The sequence below is a fragment of the Trachymyrmex septentrionalis genome, unplaced genomic scaffold (assembly GCF_001594115.1).
Source record: "Trachymyrmex septentrionalis isolate Tsep2-gDNA-1 unplaced genomic scaffold, Tsep1.0 scaffold69, whole genome shotgun sequence".
NCBI lineage: Eukaryota > Metazoa > Arthropoda > Insecta > Hymenoptera > Formicidae > Trachymyrmex > Trachymyrmex septentrionalis.
The window spans coordinates 1,346,357-1,369,324 of record NW_017305873.1 but is presented as its reverse complement, the minus strand read 5'-3'; the positions used below and the strand labels follow the sequence as shown (position 1 = coordinate 1,369,324).

Genomic DNA, 22,968 nt, shown 5'->3' with positions numbered 1-22,968 from the left:
AGATGTACATCATAATCTATTTATTTCTGAAACGTATATAAATAGTGATGTCTTACTTGAACTTAAACAATTGAAACACTTCTCACGAATAAGCAATCCACCTCTAAGACAAACAGCCATCAGACTAAATAATATTCATGAGTGACTATCCTACGCCGAATTAACCCGAATAAGACGGTAAATGTTGACCGTCGTGGAAACTGTCGTACTCTCCATCGTGGTAGCAATGGAAGCAGTTGGCGCTAGTCAGACTCATCAAGCGCTCGAGCTAACGCGCCGTTCCCTTCGGGGAGAAATCAATTTTCAATTCACTTGCAACATTATTCGACGTGATTCGACGTGAAATTCAACTGTAGCGAATCGTCGACGTACGATGCTTACTCAACCGTGACTCTTCGAGGTATCCCTTTCGACGAGATTCCTTTAAGCAAGAAACGGCACGACCGATGAGAGCTCAGTTCGCGGATAGTCGATACAGGGCCGATCATCCGTCTTTCGGGATTGCCTGGAACGAGTGCATTGTGAAATTCTCCCGATCATCCTCCATCTTTCCTCGCCGCAGCATCAACGGCAGCGACGTGCTCCTTTGTCACCAATACTCTTCCCCAGCATCGCTCCCTTCCGTCTCGTCCTATCACATCGTTCCCTTTTGTTCCGCGCTCGCTGCGCTCGCAGATTCTTCCATATCGCAGCGAGTTCGCCGCGCAGAAGGAAATTAAATCGACGTTGATGGTGTTTGCTATTTCGCAGCATTGTGAGCGAACACCCCGTTCGTAAATACAGCTCTCCCCGGTCTTTTGAGCGCATCGCGATTGTATAGCGTCTCCATGGCAATTACAATGTTTCGTGTTTAGTTCAGAAATAATAAACTACTACCTTGGGGCTAAAAGTATAAAGCCCACAAATTGACGTAAATGCTGTATATCTAACGAAAACTAAATTAAAAAATAATATTTATTTTTATAACGATTTTAATATTTTGTTAGTTTTTCTTTGGATTTTATTGTTGCTTTTTTTTTTCTAAAAAATACAATAAAGTGAGGATATTTTATATCTATGCCTAAGGCTGCAGTAGAATAATATTTTTGTTTTTTAATACAAACAAATGCTTTTCATAACAATTGCCAAATTTGCAAATTGTTTTTGAATTTAGAAACGATTTCTCTCTCTCTTCTTGACAAATATATTTAATCGGACAGTTGAATATCTGTTTAATCGATCGTTTTGATTTCTGGAAGGCTATATAAATCTCCCGAATGAACATTTACACTGAATATATATTTACATGCATTGGATTTATTTATTTGCTGGCATAGAATCCGTTCACAGGCTATCGAAGTGTGATTGCATAAAGCGCGAATACAAGGGGCTCCGCCCTTTCAGTGCGCACAGCTCGATCGACCGTTCGCTCGGTTTTCGAGCGAACTTTTCCAGCGATCGCGATCGGGGGACAGTCGAGAGCTATTGGAAACTCTCTCATGAACCAAACCGATTCTCGATGTTCTGCTCGAATATCGGCTGGTGCATGGCGCGGTATCTGGTGCCTGCGCGTTACGATTTAATGCGCAGACTGGAGGCATAACGGGGAACATCGTGAAGCGGCGGCCGCCATTTGCGGCTGTGTAATCGGATATTATATTCGTCGATCGGATTTGATATCTCTGTCCCATTATGCCGCGGCATGAATTCCATTTGGAAGAATAATGACGGAACGCGGTGATATTTGAATAGAGGGATAACTGTGGCGATAGGTCGACACTGCTACGAGAGGTTTGATCGGTAAAGTGCGGGGACTGTGGCAGAGATATGGCGAAATTGAAAACGGAAAAGGGTTGAAAACGCATGGAATCTTTCTATAGGTATTCTATATTTTGAGACTAAAATCGATGGATATAAAGAATCGCGCGATGATAATATCTGCCGCGTCTGAAAATATTCAAGTTTAATTGAAGTCGTTACATTGAAATCGGCAAAGCCTGCTATGTAACTAAATGTCACCAATCGCCACGTCCGATGTGGATATGCCGTGGGCAGAACGTAACGTTACAAAGTGTGCTGTTCTTTTTCACAAAAAATTTATTGTTTTGTTTCAATAAATGGTAGAGTGATACAAGTTCACTGATATTATAGTCTAGATATTATATTGATCAAAATAGATTAATGACTAAGCTTCAGGAATTGGAATTTTGAAATGCATCATAATGCATAATAATTCACTGAATAGAAATAATATAATTTTAAATGTTAAAGTTTCACTAATAAGAGTTAGGGAAGGATATAAAATACATTTTTATATACATCTTTTATAAAAGTAATGAAATATCTAATAACGAAAGATGAAAATAGATTTTTTTATACACATGGAAAGAATAGTCTTCTTGAAAAATTCAGCTAGATATAAATCTGAAAAAAATTTTGTTGAAATTATTGAACTAATTATGTTGGCCATTTAAACTAATTCCTAAAATGTTAAAATTCTATGTAGCATTATAGTTTCCTATATAATTATTTTGAAGGTCGAGCAAAATTATTTTCAAATTTGTATCGATCTAAATTTTTAGATACCTTAACAAAATTATTCCTTGCAACAAATATATTTCTAGCACATAATTTTGTAATTAATTTTCATTATTTAGATTTTCATGCCAATGATTTTTAACAGCACTCTTCTAGTTAACGATAAAGTGCGATTGCGTTATCAAATGACTTAAACAGTTTCCACGATCCCCCTCTGAGATTGCTTGGTACATATTTTATCGTGGATTTATCGAGGGATTTATTTAATGCTTCATCTCGCGCGGTGTAATCTGCATAAGAGAAACCTGCGGCCGTGGCGATGCTCGTCTCCGACTTGCACATCCGCCGCAATTAAAAATCATTTTATCATCGTCGTCCGGGACGGCTAATGCGAAACGTAACGAGGTTGTCCCGAGAAAATCACATTTCTTTCGAGTGAAAACACGCACGAGCATTCACGTATTTCACGGACAACGACGGAAATCAGCAAGATGATCCCATTTTATTCTAATGTCGCTGTCGTTTCGCAGTGTATTAATTCTCCAGGTTTTTATTTAGGTATCTTCCGAATGGTAAAATAGAGAATAAAATTGGCATATTATTATGCAGTAAAGCGGATGGAATAATGGCGCGTGAAAAATAAGATTTATGTAGAGATTAAACAATTTTATAAAGAGGAGAGGCAAGAGCGTAGAATTTTAATATAAAAATAGTACTCGCATAATTTTTGAAAGTTGCAAGATGCAAAAGAAATTAATCATCTAATCAAATTCTTATTTACGAAAAATATATCAAAAGATATAGTAAAAGATTTATCTAAATTTCAGAAAAAAAAACTTGATTTAATTGTATTTAATTTATATATATATTTCTTATTAAGTTAAACTTGTTAATTTAACTGTTGAGTTTTCTTCTCAAATTTCGATTATCTTTAACTATATTAGAAATGATTAAAAAAAAAACAATCATCAGATATATTTTCCGAATACATTCACATCTTTCAAGAAATGATTATTCGTAATATTTTACACGCCGTTTGCCGTAAATCTGACAGGAATTTAGTTGTCGGGATACTCCTACATTAAAAATAATTTTATCATCGTCATCGCCGTGACAGCGCAGCGCGCAACGAAATTAGCGAGGGAAAATCATATTTTCTTGTCAGTAAAAGGGGTATGAGATTGGTATCGAAGCGAACTATAGAAGGGCTGAGACGAGATGGCTGCGAGGAATGGGTCAGCGAAGGAAGGTAACGGAAGGAAGAATCTGCGAAGAAAAGGGAGGGGAACGTGCTGTCGCAGTGGCGATGCCGTCTGCAATTACAATGCCTTAATTTTATGCGCAAAGTTAAGCTCCTTTTAAGAGTCCCGAGAGTGGTTAAGTCCCTCTTACGACTCACCCTCCACCGCGCAACATTCGTTTCACCAACGCCGCTCGTATTCATGGAAGGACCTTCTTTTAGACCGGTGGTGCCGGCGCAGCTTTCGGGCAAGACCCAGCGATTATTTTAATTTGTTTAGGAGCCATCTGCCACCTCCATTCCATTTTCTATTTGCCTTTTTATTCTATCTCAGTTCTTTTCTTTCTTTGCTTAGCGTCGATCCCTCTTACCACTCGTCCTCATTTACGAATTAAAGCTCCACTATTTAATCTTGCCAAGTGGTAGCGAAAATTGGTTGTATTATTACAATGTTTATGTAAAAGATGATGATAAAATAGAGGTTATATTATAAAATATTAAACACTGATATTAGTTTATCAAATATATAAAGTTTTAAGATGTTAAAATTATACGAATAGTTCTTAAAAAAATTTTAGCATTTCTCTAATTATAATATTCATTACGAGTTTACATTTTTTTCTAGTAAAAAACGATGCCTTGATATACGTATAGAAAAGGGGTTTCGTTTAAAAAAATAAGTCATTTTACTAATTTTAATATTTTTTACATGTTAAAATTACTTATTATTTGAAAAATTAAAATAGAAATTAAAAAATGTCACTTACATTTTTACAAAATGTAACAAATATATTATAAATAAAATATGTGTATATAAAACTATTTGGCATCTTTAACATTTTTATATTAATTTCTAAGAATAATTAATATTTTAACAGCGAGTGCAATAAAATAACTAATACATAACTACATGGAAAAAGGTTCCATCGAAGCGTGATAGACGTCCTCTAATAGAATTCATAATACAGTTTCGTGACAATCTAGACATGTGAAAAAATTTTCCGTCAAAGCGCATGACAGAATTTACACAATCGTGACGTGTTTTATTGCTTGCAATTGCTATTTCCGACGACACTAATGAATCGTTGACAGTATTAATTAAAATTTCACTGAATGATAATTATTTGAAAAATACCTGTGACACGTTCTGAAATGCGACAACATTCCGAGAAATTACAATCATAATTATTTATATATTAATTTTCATTAATCAGTAAAATTTCCGCGACATATTAATTTACACACATATATTCCCCGCTTAAAAAGTGCATTCTCCGCTTTACAACACTATACGATTTAAAATTGTACATTTACACACATTCATTTACACATACATTTTATATGTAATAAATCCGTGCAGATTGTAACGTTTTTCTTCAACTTTTCATTTCGCATGATAAATTTGTTCGCGAAATAAATTTCGTTTTTATCAAATGTCATGTTGTACATTGTTTCCTATAATTTTATCTCTTTAAATGCATAGTTCATAATTTATTTCTGCTTTTATGTATTGAAATATAAACGTATATATTTATATACATTTTGTGAGTTGAAAAAACTTTAACGGGATAAAATGTACAAATGAATTATTATTATTATTATTATTATTATCTCGTAAAATGTGAGTTTGGTATTTCGTATTTGTAGAATTATGAAGTGATAGCCAATAAAATAAAATTTAATTAATATAAACTTTAATATAAGCAACTAAAAAATTTATTTAATAATTGTGGAAAATGAAATTATTAATTTAAACAATATATGCGAAATCTATATGTACGCGAAATCTGTAATTTTTACTCGCAAATTCATATATATATAATTTTATGTAAAATAATTTTCAGATCTGAATAATTCGTAATTTTTTCAATTGAATAGATATACCAGATATAATATAATTGTACAAGATACAATGTAAATACACACGCACACACACACACACACACACACACACACACACACACACACACACACACACACACACACACACACAAGATATAATAATTGTTAAAAATACGAACTTTTTACAAAAGTAATATTATGCATAGGTAGAGCATAACACGCGTTTTAATCAGAGCGAAATGATTGGATATAGCTGTATGTGGTGCCACGCTTTTCAACGTCGTTCCACTAGCAGCGTTCGCCTTCACGCTTAATTATCCACGCGACACAACGTGGCCGACTTTTGCAAATAAAATTTTCCGCGAGGGATTTACTCGCTCGGCCTCGGAGAGCAGCCGTCCGTTGCAATTAGACCTTTTTACCGTCGACGTGTGTTCGCGGACCCTTTAAATTTCACGTAGACCGCGTAAATCACGGAGGTTAGCTTGACAGGCGGGTTAACGCTATGAGCCGCACCGTGTCGCGCTGTTAAATTTGCGGGTTGCTTTCGCGCGAGTCATCGTGCTCATTAAAAACCGATCCAATTTGTCTTGGCAACCGCGAGGATGAGAGCAACGCCGAAACTTGGGTGTCGTTCTCGACGCTGCGGGCGCGATCGACGGCGCGAGCTTATTGTGCCAACTTCGCCTGTCGCAACTCCGTCGCTCGATTAGACTTACGAACTTACGTTCAAGCATCCTCGATAATAATTGAAGGCACGTACAAGAAGCAGGATGCACCTGCGTCATAAGTTGACTCTGAGGAGTAATGGAAACAGACGACATCTCTTGGTGTTGGTGAATAAGGGAAGATATCTTGTATACGTAACAAGCGGAAGCGAGCACGTTTGGAGACACAATTTAGCATTCCTATACGTTTGAAAGTGCTGAGAATCGGCACTCTCTACATTTTTGAAATATTCTGAAAATTATTCTTTTACGGACAAAGGAATAAAGCGTGGCGGATTTGAAATAAATCGGTGAGAGATAAAATAAATCAGATTATATACACCACGATCTCCGTATTTGTGAATTACCCGTTAGATCATAACGAACAATACAGCGCGCGCGCACGAGGTTGCCTCTTCTTTCAGCAAGACCTAATACCGTCTCCGGAAAGCTCTGACCTGGGAAGTAAAGGGTTATCTGACTCTCTCGGTCGAGTGCACTTCTCTCGGTCTGTATTGGATCTTCTTGAGCCCGGGCGATTTCGAGAGGAATAGGCGAAGAGCTTCACCTCTCGCAGGGTTCTCCTCGACTATGACGAATTGCGAAAGTTTGGTGAAAAATTGGCCGAAGCCAGATAAGAGTGGCCGGGGGTGTATAGTGTGTCGTCTCGTACTTTGGTCGTTGGCCATTCGTTCCTCCGCTTACTTTCGTCTTGCTAGCCAACTTAACCCGCATTATTTAACCCACTCTCGGTCCGTCCCTCTGTTTGTTCTTCTTTATTTTTTTTCCCAAGCCGCGCAAGGAAAAGATTTTAAAATAACTCTGTGTCCCGGGGAGTAAAGTTTCTGTCGAGCTGACAAATGTGAGTATCGTGCGGCGGACGGCGTCGCGAACTACGCGACTTTTGCGACACGCGAAACTGTGGTATTTAAACTCTGTGAACGGACATATTTCGCGGCGGTAATCCCGTGATTTGTATGCACGGCCCGAGGACACTCCGCGAAGCTCGCCGAGCACAGACGAGGTATATCAGTCGCAAACAGACTTCTCACTGTAAATGCAACGTGCAACGCGCTCACGATAAGAACTCACTTTGAAATCTTTTGCGTTATATTAAATCAGCGGCATAAATCTTTTTTCTGTATTACTTATACGCTTTTCTTATGAAGTCGGTATGCTCGACTCTACAATTAATATGAGATATACAGGTCAATCTGTTTCTTTTTTTTTTTCAGCCCCGCGTTTTTTATGATTTCACAAGCTGCTCTTGATTAAGAATGTTATTTGAGATTTAAAAACTTATAAGCACAATTTTGAGACTACAGGATGACAAAAAAAATTTAACCACAAAGTTTTGCGTCTGTCAAATCTTTAGTAATGTATATTTATGTAAAAACAACAAGCTCTGAACTGTCAGAGTTATATCTTATTATATAAAAAATTATAATCAATTTCGAAAATAGCCACTTTTAACTTTGTTATATAAGCGCTTCAGAAACGCATTCATGGCCGCGCATCTTTTTACAGATAAACTCTCCCAGACAATTAAAGAGTGGTCTTTAATTCCCTAACTGACAAAAAGCTTCTGGTGCAAAGTCTTTACATTTAATAAGATATAACTAACACTCTCCAGTGTTTATTTTTTTATTACATATATTATCTAGATAACAAGCTGATGATATTTCTCGTCATCTTGATGTCAAAATGACATTAAATTTAATAATATTAAATTAATAACATTAAAGTTAAAATGATAAATTAGCTTCGCTAGCGAGATATTACAGAGTGACAAAAAATTTTGTGTGTTTATCAAATCATTATCCATATAGCAAGCTGACGTTATTTGTCATTTCACAAAACGACATTAAATTTAATATCATTAATTTAATGATATTAAATTAATGATATTAAAAAGATATCGTTCTAATGTCAAAATGATGACAAATAATGTCTCCCTGCAACTAGGATAACGATTTGATAAACACATAAAATTTTGTTGGACAAAATTTTGTGTCGCTTTGTAACATCTTGCTAATCAAATAATAAATAAACAAGAGTCGGGTATTTCCCATTTGGATTATTTTACTGACATGTTCCTGTGATTGGTGTTGCAGTTACGATGCGAGGAGTCGACAGTTCGGAAAGGCGAAATTGTGGAGCGCTGCGCATTTTTGGGGCCACCGAGCGTCTTTTCGTGCGAGCCCACCGGCGCAGCTGACACTTCAGGATCTTCAACAAAGTGATGAGGGTGTCTACAGGTGCAGGGTCGATTTCCGAAACTCGCCGACGAGAAACTTGAAAGTTAATCTCACCGTTATCGGTAAGTACATCGATCTTACCTTTAATTGAACGTAATAGAATCTTCGTTAAAATGTATACGTGCGAAACATCTATGCCAAAAGCGAAATAATCGATCTATGGCGACCTACATATATATTTGTTGTAATAATTGTTATTAATTTTGGCATTTCTTAGATTTAAGAATTGTTTTATCTACTCCATGATTCTTGGAATAAACGTTATTATTTCACTACTTACAACTCTGTGGAATAATTCGTTTATGACTGGCATTATAAATGTATAAGTAGGTATATGCGAACAAAAAGCACGCATATCAATTTTCCCATAGCGATTTATATCTCGAAAAATCTGTTTGGCACGAAAAGACTTAGATTTTTGATATGGAATTAATTTGAAGCTTGTTAAACTTTTGCTAAACTCGAGCAATCATTTTTGTATGATTATTTCTTGCACGCGTTTTCTATTAGCCTCAGACAGTTCTTAGAAAATGTTCTAAAGGTTCTAAAAAATCATGATGTTATCAAATTGGAACGAATTTATGAATCACTTATTAGGGGTGGAAGACTTTGAGGAACAAAGTGTATCTATGAGTTGTTATCGAAATATAATATTAGGTTAAGTAAAAAGTCATCGCGTTTTTTTAAAAGACAACTATCAGTAAAAACCGCAATTACTTTCTTATCAACAATATAAATATATCTTGATAGAGTAAAGTTTCAGCTTTAAAAATCTCTTTTTTAAATTATACGATACGACAATTTTTAATGGAGTTATGAGCAATTAAAGTCAAAATAATTCTTTTATTTAATCCGCGATAACTTAGTCATCAAAAGTCGTAGGAATATTAAAAAAAAAAACGATTTTGTAGGGGAAGTATTAAGCTTTCACGATAGGTAATCGAAAATTTTCTCAAATTCGTTTTGGACACGTTACAAATCCACAAAGTGAGAAGAAAATTTTTCGTCTTTTTCAGCTCGTAGTTTTTGGTATGTAAAAATTATCAAACTCATATAAACTTAAAAAATGTGATAAGCTTTTAAAAGTAGAGATTTCAAGCTTTAAAACCCTTTTTTTAAATTTGAATTTCATTCATTATTGACGAAGATATTGTATATACAACTTTGAGCTAAAAAATACGCGATGACTTTTTACTCAACCTAATATAAAAGAGAAATCCTCATAGAAACTTAATATTGATGATATCCGTTAATGTAATAGTTGATATCTAACAATATAATGTGATGTAATTGGATAGTCGCAGTTAGCAATTTGCGGAACAATCAGTCACGATAATATCACGACCATTTGATAAATGAAAGCTATGGACAGGCAACTCATATATAGCGATATAAACCGCAAGATATCGACTCGATATCTTGTTTTATTTTGTGACATAACTTGATCTTTTCGTGAAAAACTAGTTTCCGGTTGACTGAAAAAGAAATAAAGCTTTTTGCATCAATCATTTTCCAAATATACTTCTCAAACTGGTTCATGTGACGGAAATGTAATTGTCAATATCTAAAGGTGACACACAATGATACGCTGTATGTACGTGTGAGTCAATTACAGTTTATGATTGTTTGCAATGGCAGCAGTTAGCCGCGATGTCGTGACTATCGAACGGAGAAGAGCTACGAATAGAGACACTCCTCTCCAATAATATAAATCTTGAGATCTGGACTCGGCGGGCCGTCTTCGTTTCTCGAGAAACTTGAACTTTTCGCGCGGAACTAGTTCGAGGCTCGTTAAACTTTCACAAAATTGTTCTCGACGGGGAGTAACTCGACGGAACTGACCGCCGATACTCGGCGGCGATCGTAGCTTGCGATTGGGCAAAGTCCGGTCTCAAGAATAGTCGTTAATCCAGAATTGAAGGACCACTCGTACAATCAGCGGACCATTGAAAGCGATCCTCTATAAACGATCGCGCTGAGAGTCGATTGATTGGCCCGTCTGTAGTTCGATTCACTCTTTCGTTGACGCGATCGTCAAATCGTCGAGCTCCCTTAGTAACAAAACTCTGGGATTATTTGCGTCGATAAATCGTTGATAATTGGCAGTTGAGTGTTACCCATTTAACGATCATCTATCATGCTCAACTAATCTTGAATGGGAGATTCGCGTGACATTTTGATCTGAATTGACAGTAAATTATTTAACAAGATAATTAGAAAGATAAAAACATTATATTCAATTTACGAAACGCTTTGTCCGGAATTTATTTAAAGATGATTTATTTATTTGAGGAAATAAAGGATATTTTTTTATTAATCGGTGAATCAATCAGTTCTTTGTATAATCGGTATCTCTCATTTTCGAATATATTTTAAATTATGATTTAAATAATGACGTAGTATTAAATTTATGAATAAATTTCCATTCGATATAAAATATATTATCTTTCTCTCTTTTTCATGAAAACAGATAAAGACTTTTCTTTTATTTCTCCTATTTTCTGCGTGAATAATATTTTTATTTAAATAATGGTGAATTGTGTGTTGCATAATGCATCAGAGTTGTTATAAAATGGAAATATGGACAAAATTAAATCTGCTATTGATAATACTAAAAAAATTTGTTTTTTTAATATTAAAACATATAAACATATAAACAGAGAGGTTATATATAATTTGAAAAGAATTTATGATGTTAATCTATTAGATAATTTTTTTTATTCTGTTTATATATGGTAATATATACTATATATATATTAGAAGTATATTTATTTTATATTTATTGCTTTTAATAAAGCGGTATTGATTTTGCTGTAATGAGCTCTCACGCACAGTTGAAATAACAACGTGTCGTAATATTATTTTATCTCGTGTAAAATAATCACCATCGCGTTTACAACGCGCAACCAACTTGACGGCGCGGAATGGATATCACAATGCGGTAATTAATACTTGATGCCAAATCGATGCGAGATACGCGTCAACCCGTACAGAAAGTTCAATTTCCACTTTATAGAAAGTTATGCAACAGCGTTTCGCGTTTCCATAATGGCGAATAACATTATCCGATGTATCAGTGAAATCAAACGTAATTACCGTATATACGTACGCTTATGCATAATTGCTGGAAGTATGGAAAATGTTTAAATAGAAGCTCGGGAATAAATGGGATATTAATGTTCGGATAGCGCGCAAGGATTAATGTGCGATGGACGAATAATACAATAAATATATTCATTCTCTCCGTTCTTGACACAGAATGTCTAATTTTCAAACAAACAACTCGACAAACATTTTGAATAACAAAACTGTTTAAACAATAATAAGTTAAACTGATCTGTTATATGAATATGAATTAAGTATGGAAAAATAGACTATTACGATCGAGGCTGGATTTTGATATCTAATAATCTGGAATTTTTTTCAAATACGTCTTCAGTTATACACGTATAATATAACTCATGCGTGTCAATTGCTGACGGACTTGAAACTGTTTAAATTACTTTGTACTAACTAAAGCAAGTCTCTTTGATAAAATTGTGATTCTAAGTCAAGATAAATGTACCAGTTAATGGACATGACCCAATTGTTGAACAAAAATTTTAGTAAATATCACGTTTTTAATGATATATACGATTCTGAATAAATTTGTTATTAAGTTTTTATTAACAACGAATTTATTTTGTGTCATAACATTAAAAAGTACATATCATTAAAAGCTTAGATAATATTTAAAACTTTTTGTCATTGTCCAACAATTGGGTCATTGTCCACTAACTGTCCACTAATTAATATCTACATTTATTTTATAAGTTCGTATATAAGCGCATTTTCTATCTGCCACTGCCTTTTTGTCTACCATAATGACAATAGATTTTATTCCTCAAAGTCCGCCACCCTTTAATAAGTATTTTACATCTTTCTATCCCAGTTTCATAACACCTTCGATCGTCGGTAGTGCGTATTTGCCGGTTTTGTCGTGCTGCCGAACTTGAAGTTCGAGAGGTTGCTTCTGGAAAGCGCCGAAAGTCCAAAATGGGCTTTTCGCTCTTGTCTCTTAATAGAGCTGGAGCAATATCTTATCGGTCTCCAAGAAGAGGCTCTCTATGGTGCACCGTAGCGAGTAGCTTTCACGAAGTACCTAACTTAATTTAGCCATCGATCGGCCTTTAAGTCGATTTAAAAGGCAAGTTGCCGATTTCATGTCCTGATGAAGACCGACGAGATTTTAAATAAAGTTCTACAAAATTCATAAAGGGACTTATATATAAACGTGGATGTCGTGAATTTGTGTGACAGTGTAAACTAATCGCGTTAAGTGGCTGTATCAGGAGATTGCAGAAAAAGAACAAGTGAAATTATTAAATTAAATTTGATAAAAACAACAACAGAAGTACAATAATTTTGTATTTCTTAAAAATACTCCTGATAAAAGTACTTATAATTAAAAGTTGTTAAAAGTTAAAAAAGGATAGACTTAGGTATAAATTTTTATTTTGTAAAATCTATCGTTTTTGGAAATCTTTTCGTTGTTATTGAAATAATCTTTTTATTAATTTTGATAAGTATTTAAATTACAATGAAGAGAACATCGCGCGTTGACCAAATTAATTATCAATTAGTCATCATACGTTACTAAAGAGAACTTTTTCAAAACAATCTCGATATATCATTTTTCTTTTTAATTTATCTTCTCTCATCCATCATAAATTTTTCCCATCTATTTGGATGTTAGAGAGGTGCAATTCGTAAACTTCAATTTTCAGTCGAAGGAAATTAATCGATCGAGTTGGAGATATTATACTGAAGGATTGATCTAGTTTATTGCATAAACGCGTACTAAATGCAAAGATTATATCAAAATTGATCGCGATTCAAAGTTGGCCAATCGACGCTGCTTTCTTTTAATCAGAACTCGACCAAGCGTCGCGAAATGACTCGGATCGTCGCGCATCGCTAACTTAAACAATCTGCTCTCGTTGTTAGTCCGAGTATCCCGTACTCGTCCGGAGGGTCCAAGGGAGAAACGTAATCGAATAGGGGGATACATCTCGCAGGCGAAAGGCTATCGAAACACTGCGGTAGTGGCGGAGCTTCGTTTTACGCTTCGACGCGCGCGAGCGCAGTGTCCGTCGGAGCTCGAGTTAATTCAGAGGCCACACAGCACCTCGACGTAGAGAGAGGCGAACGACGGACATTGCGATAGTGTATACATTATATGTATGTGTGTACGTGTGCGTAGAAGGAAGGAGCACAGAATCCATTGCCTCTCGGTTGTGTAACATATATCCGCTCTCGGAGAGTTGAAACAACTCTATCATGATTAAGTTCATTGACGCGATATCCGATGCTTATGTCCCTCTTAATTTTATTTTTTTTTCTCTCTTTAATTTTAACGTTCTTTCTTTTTTACGTGAGCGTCTACTGATTACAATTATCTTTCGAAGTACATTTATTCACGTCTCCTTCGCTCCTTCAACCCCTTTAATTAAGTTTGCTATATTGTTTTCAGTATCCGCCACTTTCAAGTTGCTTATTAAAAAAGTTATTCTCATAAGCCAAAAATAAACCTCGCTCGCATCAACGATGCGTTTCTCGATGTAGCGTGCATATACCTTACCGTCGCGCTTCCTCGTCGCCAACGCAATTTTCCTGCTTCTAGACTTTGAGTCGTTAGCTCATTGGATAAAGGAAACGCACGCCCCAAGGAGCCCAAGACGTCGTCGTTGTCGTTGAAACTTGGAGACAAAAGCTGCTCGGGTGTTGAGTCGACTCATGTTAATCCGATTAGGATTTACTTTAGATTTTGACGAGCGCTAGATCCTCTCTGTCTTCTTCTATGCGCGCCTCAGGGACGCCTAATCGCCGCTTACGGCCAAATTAGTTTCGTACCACCCCTTGTCTCTGTCTCACCTACCCTGGCCACTTATTTAACGTATGGCCATGTTAGTCTTTATCCACTTAATTGATCGCTCAGTAGTTGTTTTCTACACCTGTTATCGCGTGTGTATATACTCGCGTACGTATATGCTAATTAATCGGTTATCAGTCTAATTTAGTTATCAATTTAATCAGTTTATATCGAATATAAGAAGAACGATTTTGCTAAAATATTTAAAAATGTAACTAAACAGCTCTGAAAATAATTTTGTTCGGATTATTAAGATAATATTGCAGGATGCTCAAACTGGTTATTAGAATGTTAAAATTTTATACAGCGTTGTCATCAACGCTTTAATGTTTATTAATTATTTTAATGATTTTCTATTCGATATGTATTTTAGCAATTCCACAAAATTATTTTTAGATCTGTATAAATAATTAAATTTGTAGATACTTTAGCAAAACGTTCCTTCAATGAGGCCATACTTAAAAGATTAATAGCTTTCTAGTATAAACGGTGATGGAATAAAAAAAAAAATGGAAAAATCTAGTTACAATTTTTTATTTCAAATAAATTATTTTGCATACTGCTGTTTTAATTTTTTAATTACTGATAATTAACACAATTGTCAACAATATGCATTATTTAAATTTAGTTAGAATCTTTATAATGTGATAATATATATTGTTCTCACATAAGATTATCATTTTTCATGGAAGATAAATATATTTTTGAAAAATCCTAGGAAATATGCGAAGTATACATTGAATTGAATTAGAGACGACAAAATCAATAATAGTATTAATCCCGAAGTTTATATAATCGTTTGCATTCTCGAACTGCATCCTTTCTCATCTGGCGAACTTTCTGAAGGGTGTAGATAGATCCTCTCTCTTCTTCCTCTCTCTCTGTAATCCCGGACGAGACGCGTTGCGTTGGGATCGCTGGAATTGCGTCTCGTCAGACCAAGTGATACCGTGTGATTTCCTGAAATCGATACTTCACGCTAGATATTCTCGTTTAAGCCCCTTTATCGGTGATTACTCGTCAGCTTTCATGAAGAAAGAGCGGCACGATACTCTTGAGAGGACCGAAAATACCCGATACTGCCGAGGGCATCCAAAAACTGGCTTTGTCATCCTTGATCTTCTCTTTTTTTCCGTCAGTGACGAGCATCTCGTTACCGAAAAGGGGAAATAATTAAGCCTGTCTAACTTGATTTCATTCAAAGTACTAAGGCGTGAATGTTGCGAGGTAGAATAACAAAAGTAATATCGTAAATAATATCGTAAACAATTAGTAGTGATAGTAACCGCATAAAAGTGACAACTGTAAAACAAGTTTTATATGTAGAATTAATATATATAGTTGAATCAACTATTTTTTTTTGTAGTTCTTACAATTATAAAATAATTCAATTAACTGTATACATACAATAATTCTACAATACAAACTACAATTGTTATTTTTATTTCATAGTATTTTTCTGAATGCAGTACAAATATCGCATAAATATCAACACAATAATTCAAAAAATATTAGAGGTGTATATTGAAATCTGTTTCATAAAAATTAAAATTTCAAAGATTATTATTTTTCTTAAATGATAAAAACAATCAATTATTTGAAACAACACATTTGATTTTAACAGCTGTAATTAACTCTCCAACACTTTGTGCCTTTTAAGTCACAGTCGATATCACAATCGTTTTCTCAAAATTCTTATTAAAATTTCAATATGTAAAAATAAATAAAATACAGTTCAGTTTTTATTATAATAGAAACTTATTATTAAAAGTTTCCCAAGTGTGGATATATATATATATATATATATAAGAATTTTTTTCAGATTTTTATGTAGTTCGAAACCATAAAAAATATATGCTATTTCTCCTGTCGGTTCAGAACGTAAACTAGCTATGATCGAAAATTTTGGGGTGGTGCTGGAGGGTCACTATATCAAGGTTTTATTTAAATAAAATCTTGTAAGAGAAAATATTTATATAGGTATCTACTATAATGTGTGCTTCCTTTTAGCTGCCAGTCCGTTAGTTGTCTATATAAAATACATTGTAGCACGTCGCTCACTGACATAAAATCTTTCAATGTTCAAACGGGCGGTTAATGGGGGATAATGCCTTAAAATCGCTTTCACCATTAAAGCCTTTTCTTCCGAGTTTACCCTTCTTGCGCCGTCCTCGATAAACGGTAGTCTCTTCCCTGACTGTTTTTCTTCTCGAACGCGTCTGGGATCCGGAATCTTTCATGAAAATTAAATACCACGAGCTTGAGGATGATGGATATATTCCGCGAACGACGTTCCACGTCGCTTAGTGTCCTCTACGGGAGGCGGGAGGGGCGGATGGTGGAAAAGGGTGGCACTCGCCCCGAATAGGAAGAACGAAGCCGAGCGGACACATTCTGAAATTTAGTATGACGGAACGGGCGAGCTCGTATTTTATCGTTAGCAGATTCCATAGAAAATTCAAAGCTGCGACTCGGGCGCGGCTAGACCGCCATTTCCCATCGGGTCTTGCTCCTGTTCTTCTCTCATGTTCCTCTGTTTGCCGCTGGCAAACGAGCATTCGTTCGATATATTTTTCGCGTTTCTTGACTCTCCGACATGAGCGTATCTTTATACCACAAAGAATTTTCTTTCTCACGCAATATAATAGGTAGATCATCTCCTCCCCCTCCCCCAAAATACCGTTTAGTGATGTTAATGTCACAGGATTTCCCATCTATATACGATCTCAAGAAGATATTATACAAAGTAGAGGAATTTCGTATGATCATAAAAGATAGATTTAAGATTGCAATATACTTAATGCTAGAAGATCGTCTTGCGTGTACTGATGCGTAGCTATACAAGTAGTTGTACGTAGATGACAAACTTCCAACAAATAAACGTGCTGCTAGTATCTTGTATATCCTCTTACTTCAAAAAGCTCTTCAAGTTCTTATAATAGAATTTTCTATGGAAAAATTTATTTTTGATTATAGCTCACATTGTTCTCATTTTTATAGATAAATATTATAAATACACGCCCCTCATTCATGTAAGAATTTTGCTTAGAAGAAATACTAAGAGGAATTCCTCGCTTATTTTTTGAGGTGATCGCGCTTAGCTACACGGAAAGAATTTTCTTTTAAAATTTACTCTTAAGATGTGGTAGTCGTGGAACAACATTGTGTTCCGAAGAATTTTATGTAAATTTCTCTTATTAATTAATAAAACTATAATAAAATATAAAATAAATTTGATTACTAAATTTGATTTACTAAAGTGCATGATAAAGAGAGAAATCTTCAAAATGTTATATTGTACCATAACTATCATATTTTCAGGGTAAATTTTAAGAGAAAATTCTTTCCGTAAATCTTGATTATTAACTTGACAAATGCATTTTGCTCCACTATTAAATTATGCAATTAACAATGAAAAGAACGTGTTTGTTGAACTAATGAACAAGTTAAACGAGCATATAATTATTTATCGCAAATTTTGCACCGTGTGCTATTACTGTTGATGTTGAGAAAAACTTTCTTTTTTATGTGTATCTATATCGAGCAGATTCATGAACATTTGACGAGATCGCAATCTGTAACTACTTTAGAAGTTTCATCTTAAATAACCTGGTAATTAATGTTTAAATTAAGTTTCTGTCAAAGTAAAACCTGTTTAATTTCAAAACGGCGTTTATCCTGTTAAAACTTAACTCGCCAATTGCAAACATATGCTCGCGTTAGTGGCATCAGCATTCGCATAATTACACTCTAAAGAATTTTTATCGAAAAGAAATAGTTCCGTATAATTCCGTGTAATTTATGATACCGAAGATTCATTCGGTATCATAAGTCTTTTGATAAATATATAGTATATTATCCCATCGATGTGCGTTCTTTCCGAATCTTGTAGATTTATCACAGCTATGATTCGTCGTTATATGATAATGAAAACGTACGCTGAGCGAAGTCGACACATTTTCGTAGACCAATGCGCGATCCGGAAAGTTTCTCTCGAAGCGGAAAACGCGATTCGGCCGAGCGGACAAGGAAAGACATAAAAGAAGGAAGGATGGCAGAAGTTTGCCTCGGGCTCGCGGTTAGGTGCGATTCTAAAAAAATCATGAATCAGAGACGAAACGAGCCTCAATAATGGATCGTCCAATCCGAAAACTTCGCCGCCGGACAGGTCTGAAGGATGATGGCGGATCCGCGGGAAACTTGTGCCACAGAAGTATAGAACTTGGCTGTTCTATATGACATGTTACAGCTCTTATTACGAAAAGTACGATCGCGAGTAAGATGTATTGCTTGTTTCTTTCATAAATTTTAAAATGTTATTTTTGCAATTATATAAATTTTTTATTTAATTAGAATAGAGTATTTCTTAAAAAAATGTCTTTTGAATTATTTATTCTTACACTTTTCTTTTTTAATAACATTTTATATAAGCAAACGATTAGAACTATTAAATTATAAAAAAAAAAAAACAATTGGAAAGGAGAATGAATGAAAACGTGATTTTCGGTGAATAAAACAAAAACAATTAATAGTTTATTATAGATTATTACAAATATATATTTTTAGCTCAATTTCGAGTCATCTTTAGTAGTCTTATAATATATTAAAAAATAGCTTTGTATTCTTCACCACACATAATGATAAGAACGATCTTGAATCTTTAAATTAAATATGTGTCAGTCACAGCTGAGTGAATTGTGGATTATAACAGTCAGGTGGCAATGAAAGCAGAGAATGAAATATCAAATTATAGAAAATAAACAACAATGGGCAATACATTACGACAAATGTTACAAAAATAAATGAGTGTAAAAAGAAGTTTATGTACAATTAATAAATCAACTGATAAACAATAAACAACAATTACTGACATCAATTATTGACTGTCTATTGACTTATTAATTGCACAGACTTCTTTTTACACTTGTTTTTATTTGTTTTGTGTCGTTCATCGCGTTGTATTAACTATTGTTATTTATTCGCTGTAATTTAATCTTTATTTTCTGCTTTACCTGACTATTATAATAGTCCATAGTCTCAGCTTACCGCGGTGACTGACACTTATTCAACCTGAAGATCCAGGAGAGTTTTATTATATATGTATGATAAAAACTGTAAAGCTATAAAATTTTTTAATATATTGTAAGGCTGAAGATGGCTCGAAATTCAGCTGAAACGTACAAATTATTTATTATTACATGTATAATCAATTATACATGTAAAAATAAATAATTATATTAATCGTTTTAGTTTACACATCAAGATGAACTGCATTGGATTCTTACTAGTCCTTCTATCTAATTATTGTTTTTTTATGCATACAAATTTTATAATTCTACGTAATTTCTTAAAATTATATAGCTATTGTTTTTTTTATTTATCATGTTAAACGATATTGTGCTTGATGCAATTTTATTATTATTACATAATGAAAATAACATTTAGTTGACATTACAATCATAAGATAAAAAAATTCTGACTTTATATTTGTGAAAATAGCGAGCCAATTTCTTGTCTTCTTTTATTCTCCATACTACGAAAACAGCACGGCGCTCATTAGTCGGAAGAAATCTCAGAGGTTTCAAAGCATCCTGTTTTTCAAGGAAATCTCGCAATCGCCCATTCCGAGGAACGTTGACCGCTTAAAGAGCAGAAAACGAATGCGACGAAGACTTACACCGCCATATTACGCTTTCCTCGTCGCATGACATCAAATATATTTGCGATCTCTTCGTGAAAACTCCGCGGAACGTTAACGGGCAATGGAAAACTCTCATTGCATTGGTCGAAAACTTGCACGGCGGTATTGTGACTTGTATATTGCGTTTCGTTTAACGCAGTAAAAATAATAAATAGGTTGCTGCTCTTTCTTGTGGAAACAATTTAAAGCGTCGTCGACTTCTATTTAATACGGGAAAAGTTATAATTGCAAGCTGAAAATTTTCTGTTTCCATATATATAGCGCAATACCTCCGGCAAGTTATATTTTTTCGGTGTTACGTGAGAACTTTTGTAGTTCGTGAAAACAATTAATCATTACATTTTTATTCACGTTAAGAGAATCGTTTAAGAGAATGAGATTTAATTACCGAATTACTTGAAAGTTCTTAAGATGAGGTAAAAATTTAGTAACAGCCATTTAATACGGTTTTATTCATATTACATTGAGAAAAAAATTGTTCATTCGACTGAGAATTAATTTAATTCGTCTTTATTTCTTTCGATGAAGAATATATGTATTCAAGTCAAATATATATTTGACTTAAATGCATACATTCTGCAACGGGAGAAATAGAAACAAACTAAATTAATTTAGTCAAATGAATAAAAAATTATTTTTTTAATGTACATATAACTCCTGAAATAAGTTTTATAATAAAATTGACGATTTCATTTTCAGTCAAACACGAAATCATATTGCCGCCAAACAACACAATTAGAATTAAAGTGTTTTTCTAATTAATTCTTTGCCAAGATAGAAAACTGTGCATTGTTAAAACATTCTTTCGTTTTAAAGAAAAATGCAAAGATTTTATATACAAATAAAATAATATTTTTTATCAAACAGACGGATACATCAAGGCGTGTCATAAATTGCGACATGACACAAAAATTTTCTAGTGTGAATTTATTTTTTAAATTGAATCTTTTTCCATTCTCAAACGCAGCACCCAAGAAACGAGTTCTACCGTAGGAGAAAATATCGCGATATTCTTCAAATAGGCGCCATGAGCAAAACTCAAGGAGCTGTCCATCAACCACACGACGGGCATCTCCATTTCCATATTCTTTGTTGATTCTCCGATATTTTTTATTCGCTTCTTGACCCGTGCTTCAGATGGTCCGCTTTACATAAATTTCCAATGCTATCTTAATCAGATCGGTTAAGCAGAAATCAATAACTTATTTTTTCGATAAAAATTTATATGTCTTTTTATAAGAAATGCTTGTAATCTAGAATCAATGGATATCGCGGCGGAATTAATGTTTTCTATGAAAAAAAATATACAAAAATATTTATTTCATAATTATTTTTTGATAAAAATATAACTCATAATTATGAAAACAATTTTCTAGATATGTCGAAGAAAAAATTTATCATGAATTAAATTAAAGGAATTCTATTTCTAGCTACTTTAATTTAATTTTTATAGCAGTATTTAATATAAGCTTCTTATAGGATCAAATGAATACAATTCTTTACAATTTTTTACAATTAGCAGTATTCAATATATTGCATCCAAGGATTAAATAAATTGGGTTGATTAGATTATTCGCAAACATACGAAGGCTGTTTTGGATATATCATCCAGATATTTATCACGTGTGCAGTCATTGTAGTGAGTGTCGTAACGCGATATAAAAAAATGAGGTCGATGGCGTGGCACGTCGTGAATCATAACAGATTCCTTATCCTTGGGATTTCTCGGCTCTTTTCTCTCGGTAGAACCGCGTCCTGGCATCAAAAGAAAACCGACAGGGAGATTCGCGGACGGTCCACCTGCCATATTTTTCCGCCTCGGAGAGCTCGTCCGTCTTCGACTGAACGTTCGATATCCCGCAGAATTCCATCTTTCTATCGTCCTTATCGATTCCATCTTTTCTTTTTAACGCGCTGGTTCAAAGGGCCGTATATTTCTCTACCGTGAGTTAGGCGGGCGATCGTCAACCAACAACGCAGCTATCCCTGTGAAAATTGTTTTCCGATGAAAGGATCGCCAGCGAATAAAATTCGATATTTGTGATATTTATTTAAGTTGAATCAACTATCATTTATTATTTACATAGAAATATAGGACATTAATATTAAATAATTGTATATTTAGTATTAACTGATTAATTTAATAATCTTCTCTGCACACTCTGTTTATAAATTTTAAGTATTCCGATTTAGTTCAAAATAATTAATAACCTACAACAAATAATAACGTTAATATTAATATGTTTATATAGAGAATTTCATAACTACTGTGTAATATTTCAGTACCTGTTTCTATTTGGAATATTAATTAGAATAAAAAATTCTCATACAAAAATGTTGAGATTAAAATAGTTTTAAAGTTAAAAGTTAGTTAATGTCGGTTAATATTGTTTGCGTTTACGCGTTTTGATTACGTTTAACACATATTAATCTACCATATATTATTAATTTTTAAAATTTAAGAGGTATGTTGATTTTTACTCTTTGGCAAAGTTTTTATGCATTTATATGTATATACAGGAACAATTGATAATGATAAACTGATTATTATAAATCAGTTTTTAATGCTATTCGCATTAATTAATTATTTAATCCTCTGTTTTAATGATTGAGAATAATTTCATATTTGAATTTATTTATATTTAAATGATTCTTTTTATGTGCTGTGATAGAAAAATTAGATTATTATTTTATTCTAAATTTTTGTATAATTTCAGAAGCGAAAATTGTATAATTTGAATAAATTAAAGAAACAATTTATATTTTTCCGAGATATATATACAAAATTGGAA

At 33.9% G+C, this 22,968-nt stretch overlaps 1 protein-coding gene across 1 annotated transcript in view; it reads left to right on the top strand.

Annotated features, from left to right (window-relative positions):
* Positions 1-22,968, top strand: part of LOC108753387 (protein turtle-like) — a 236,711-nt gene that overhangs the window by 45,902 nt on the left and 167,841 nt on the right. Inside the window, exon 3 of the mRNA XM_018494922.1 lies at positions 8,421-8,626. Within this exon, the coding sequence (XP_018350424.1) occupies positions 8,421-8,626 (206 nt within the window). The remainder of the gene's footprint in view (positions 1-8,420; positions 8,627-22,968) is intronic.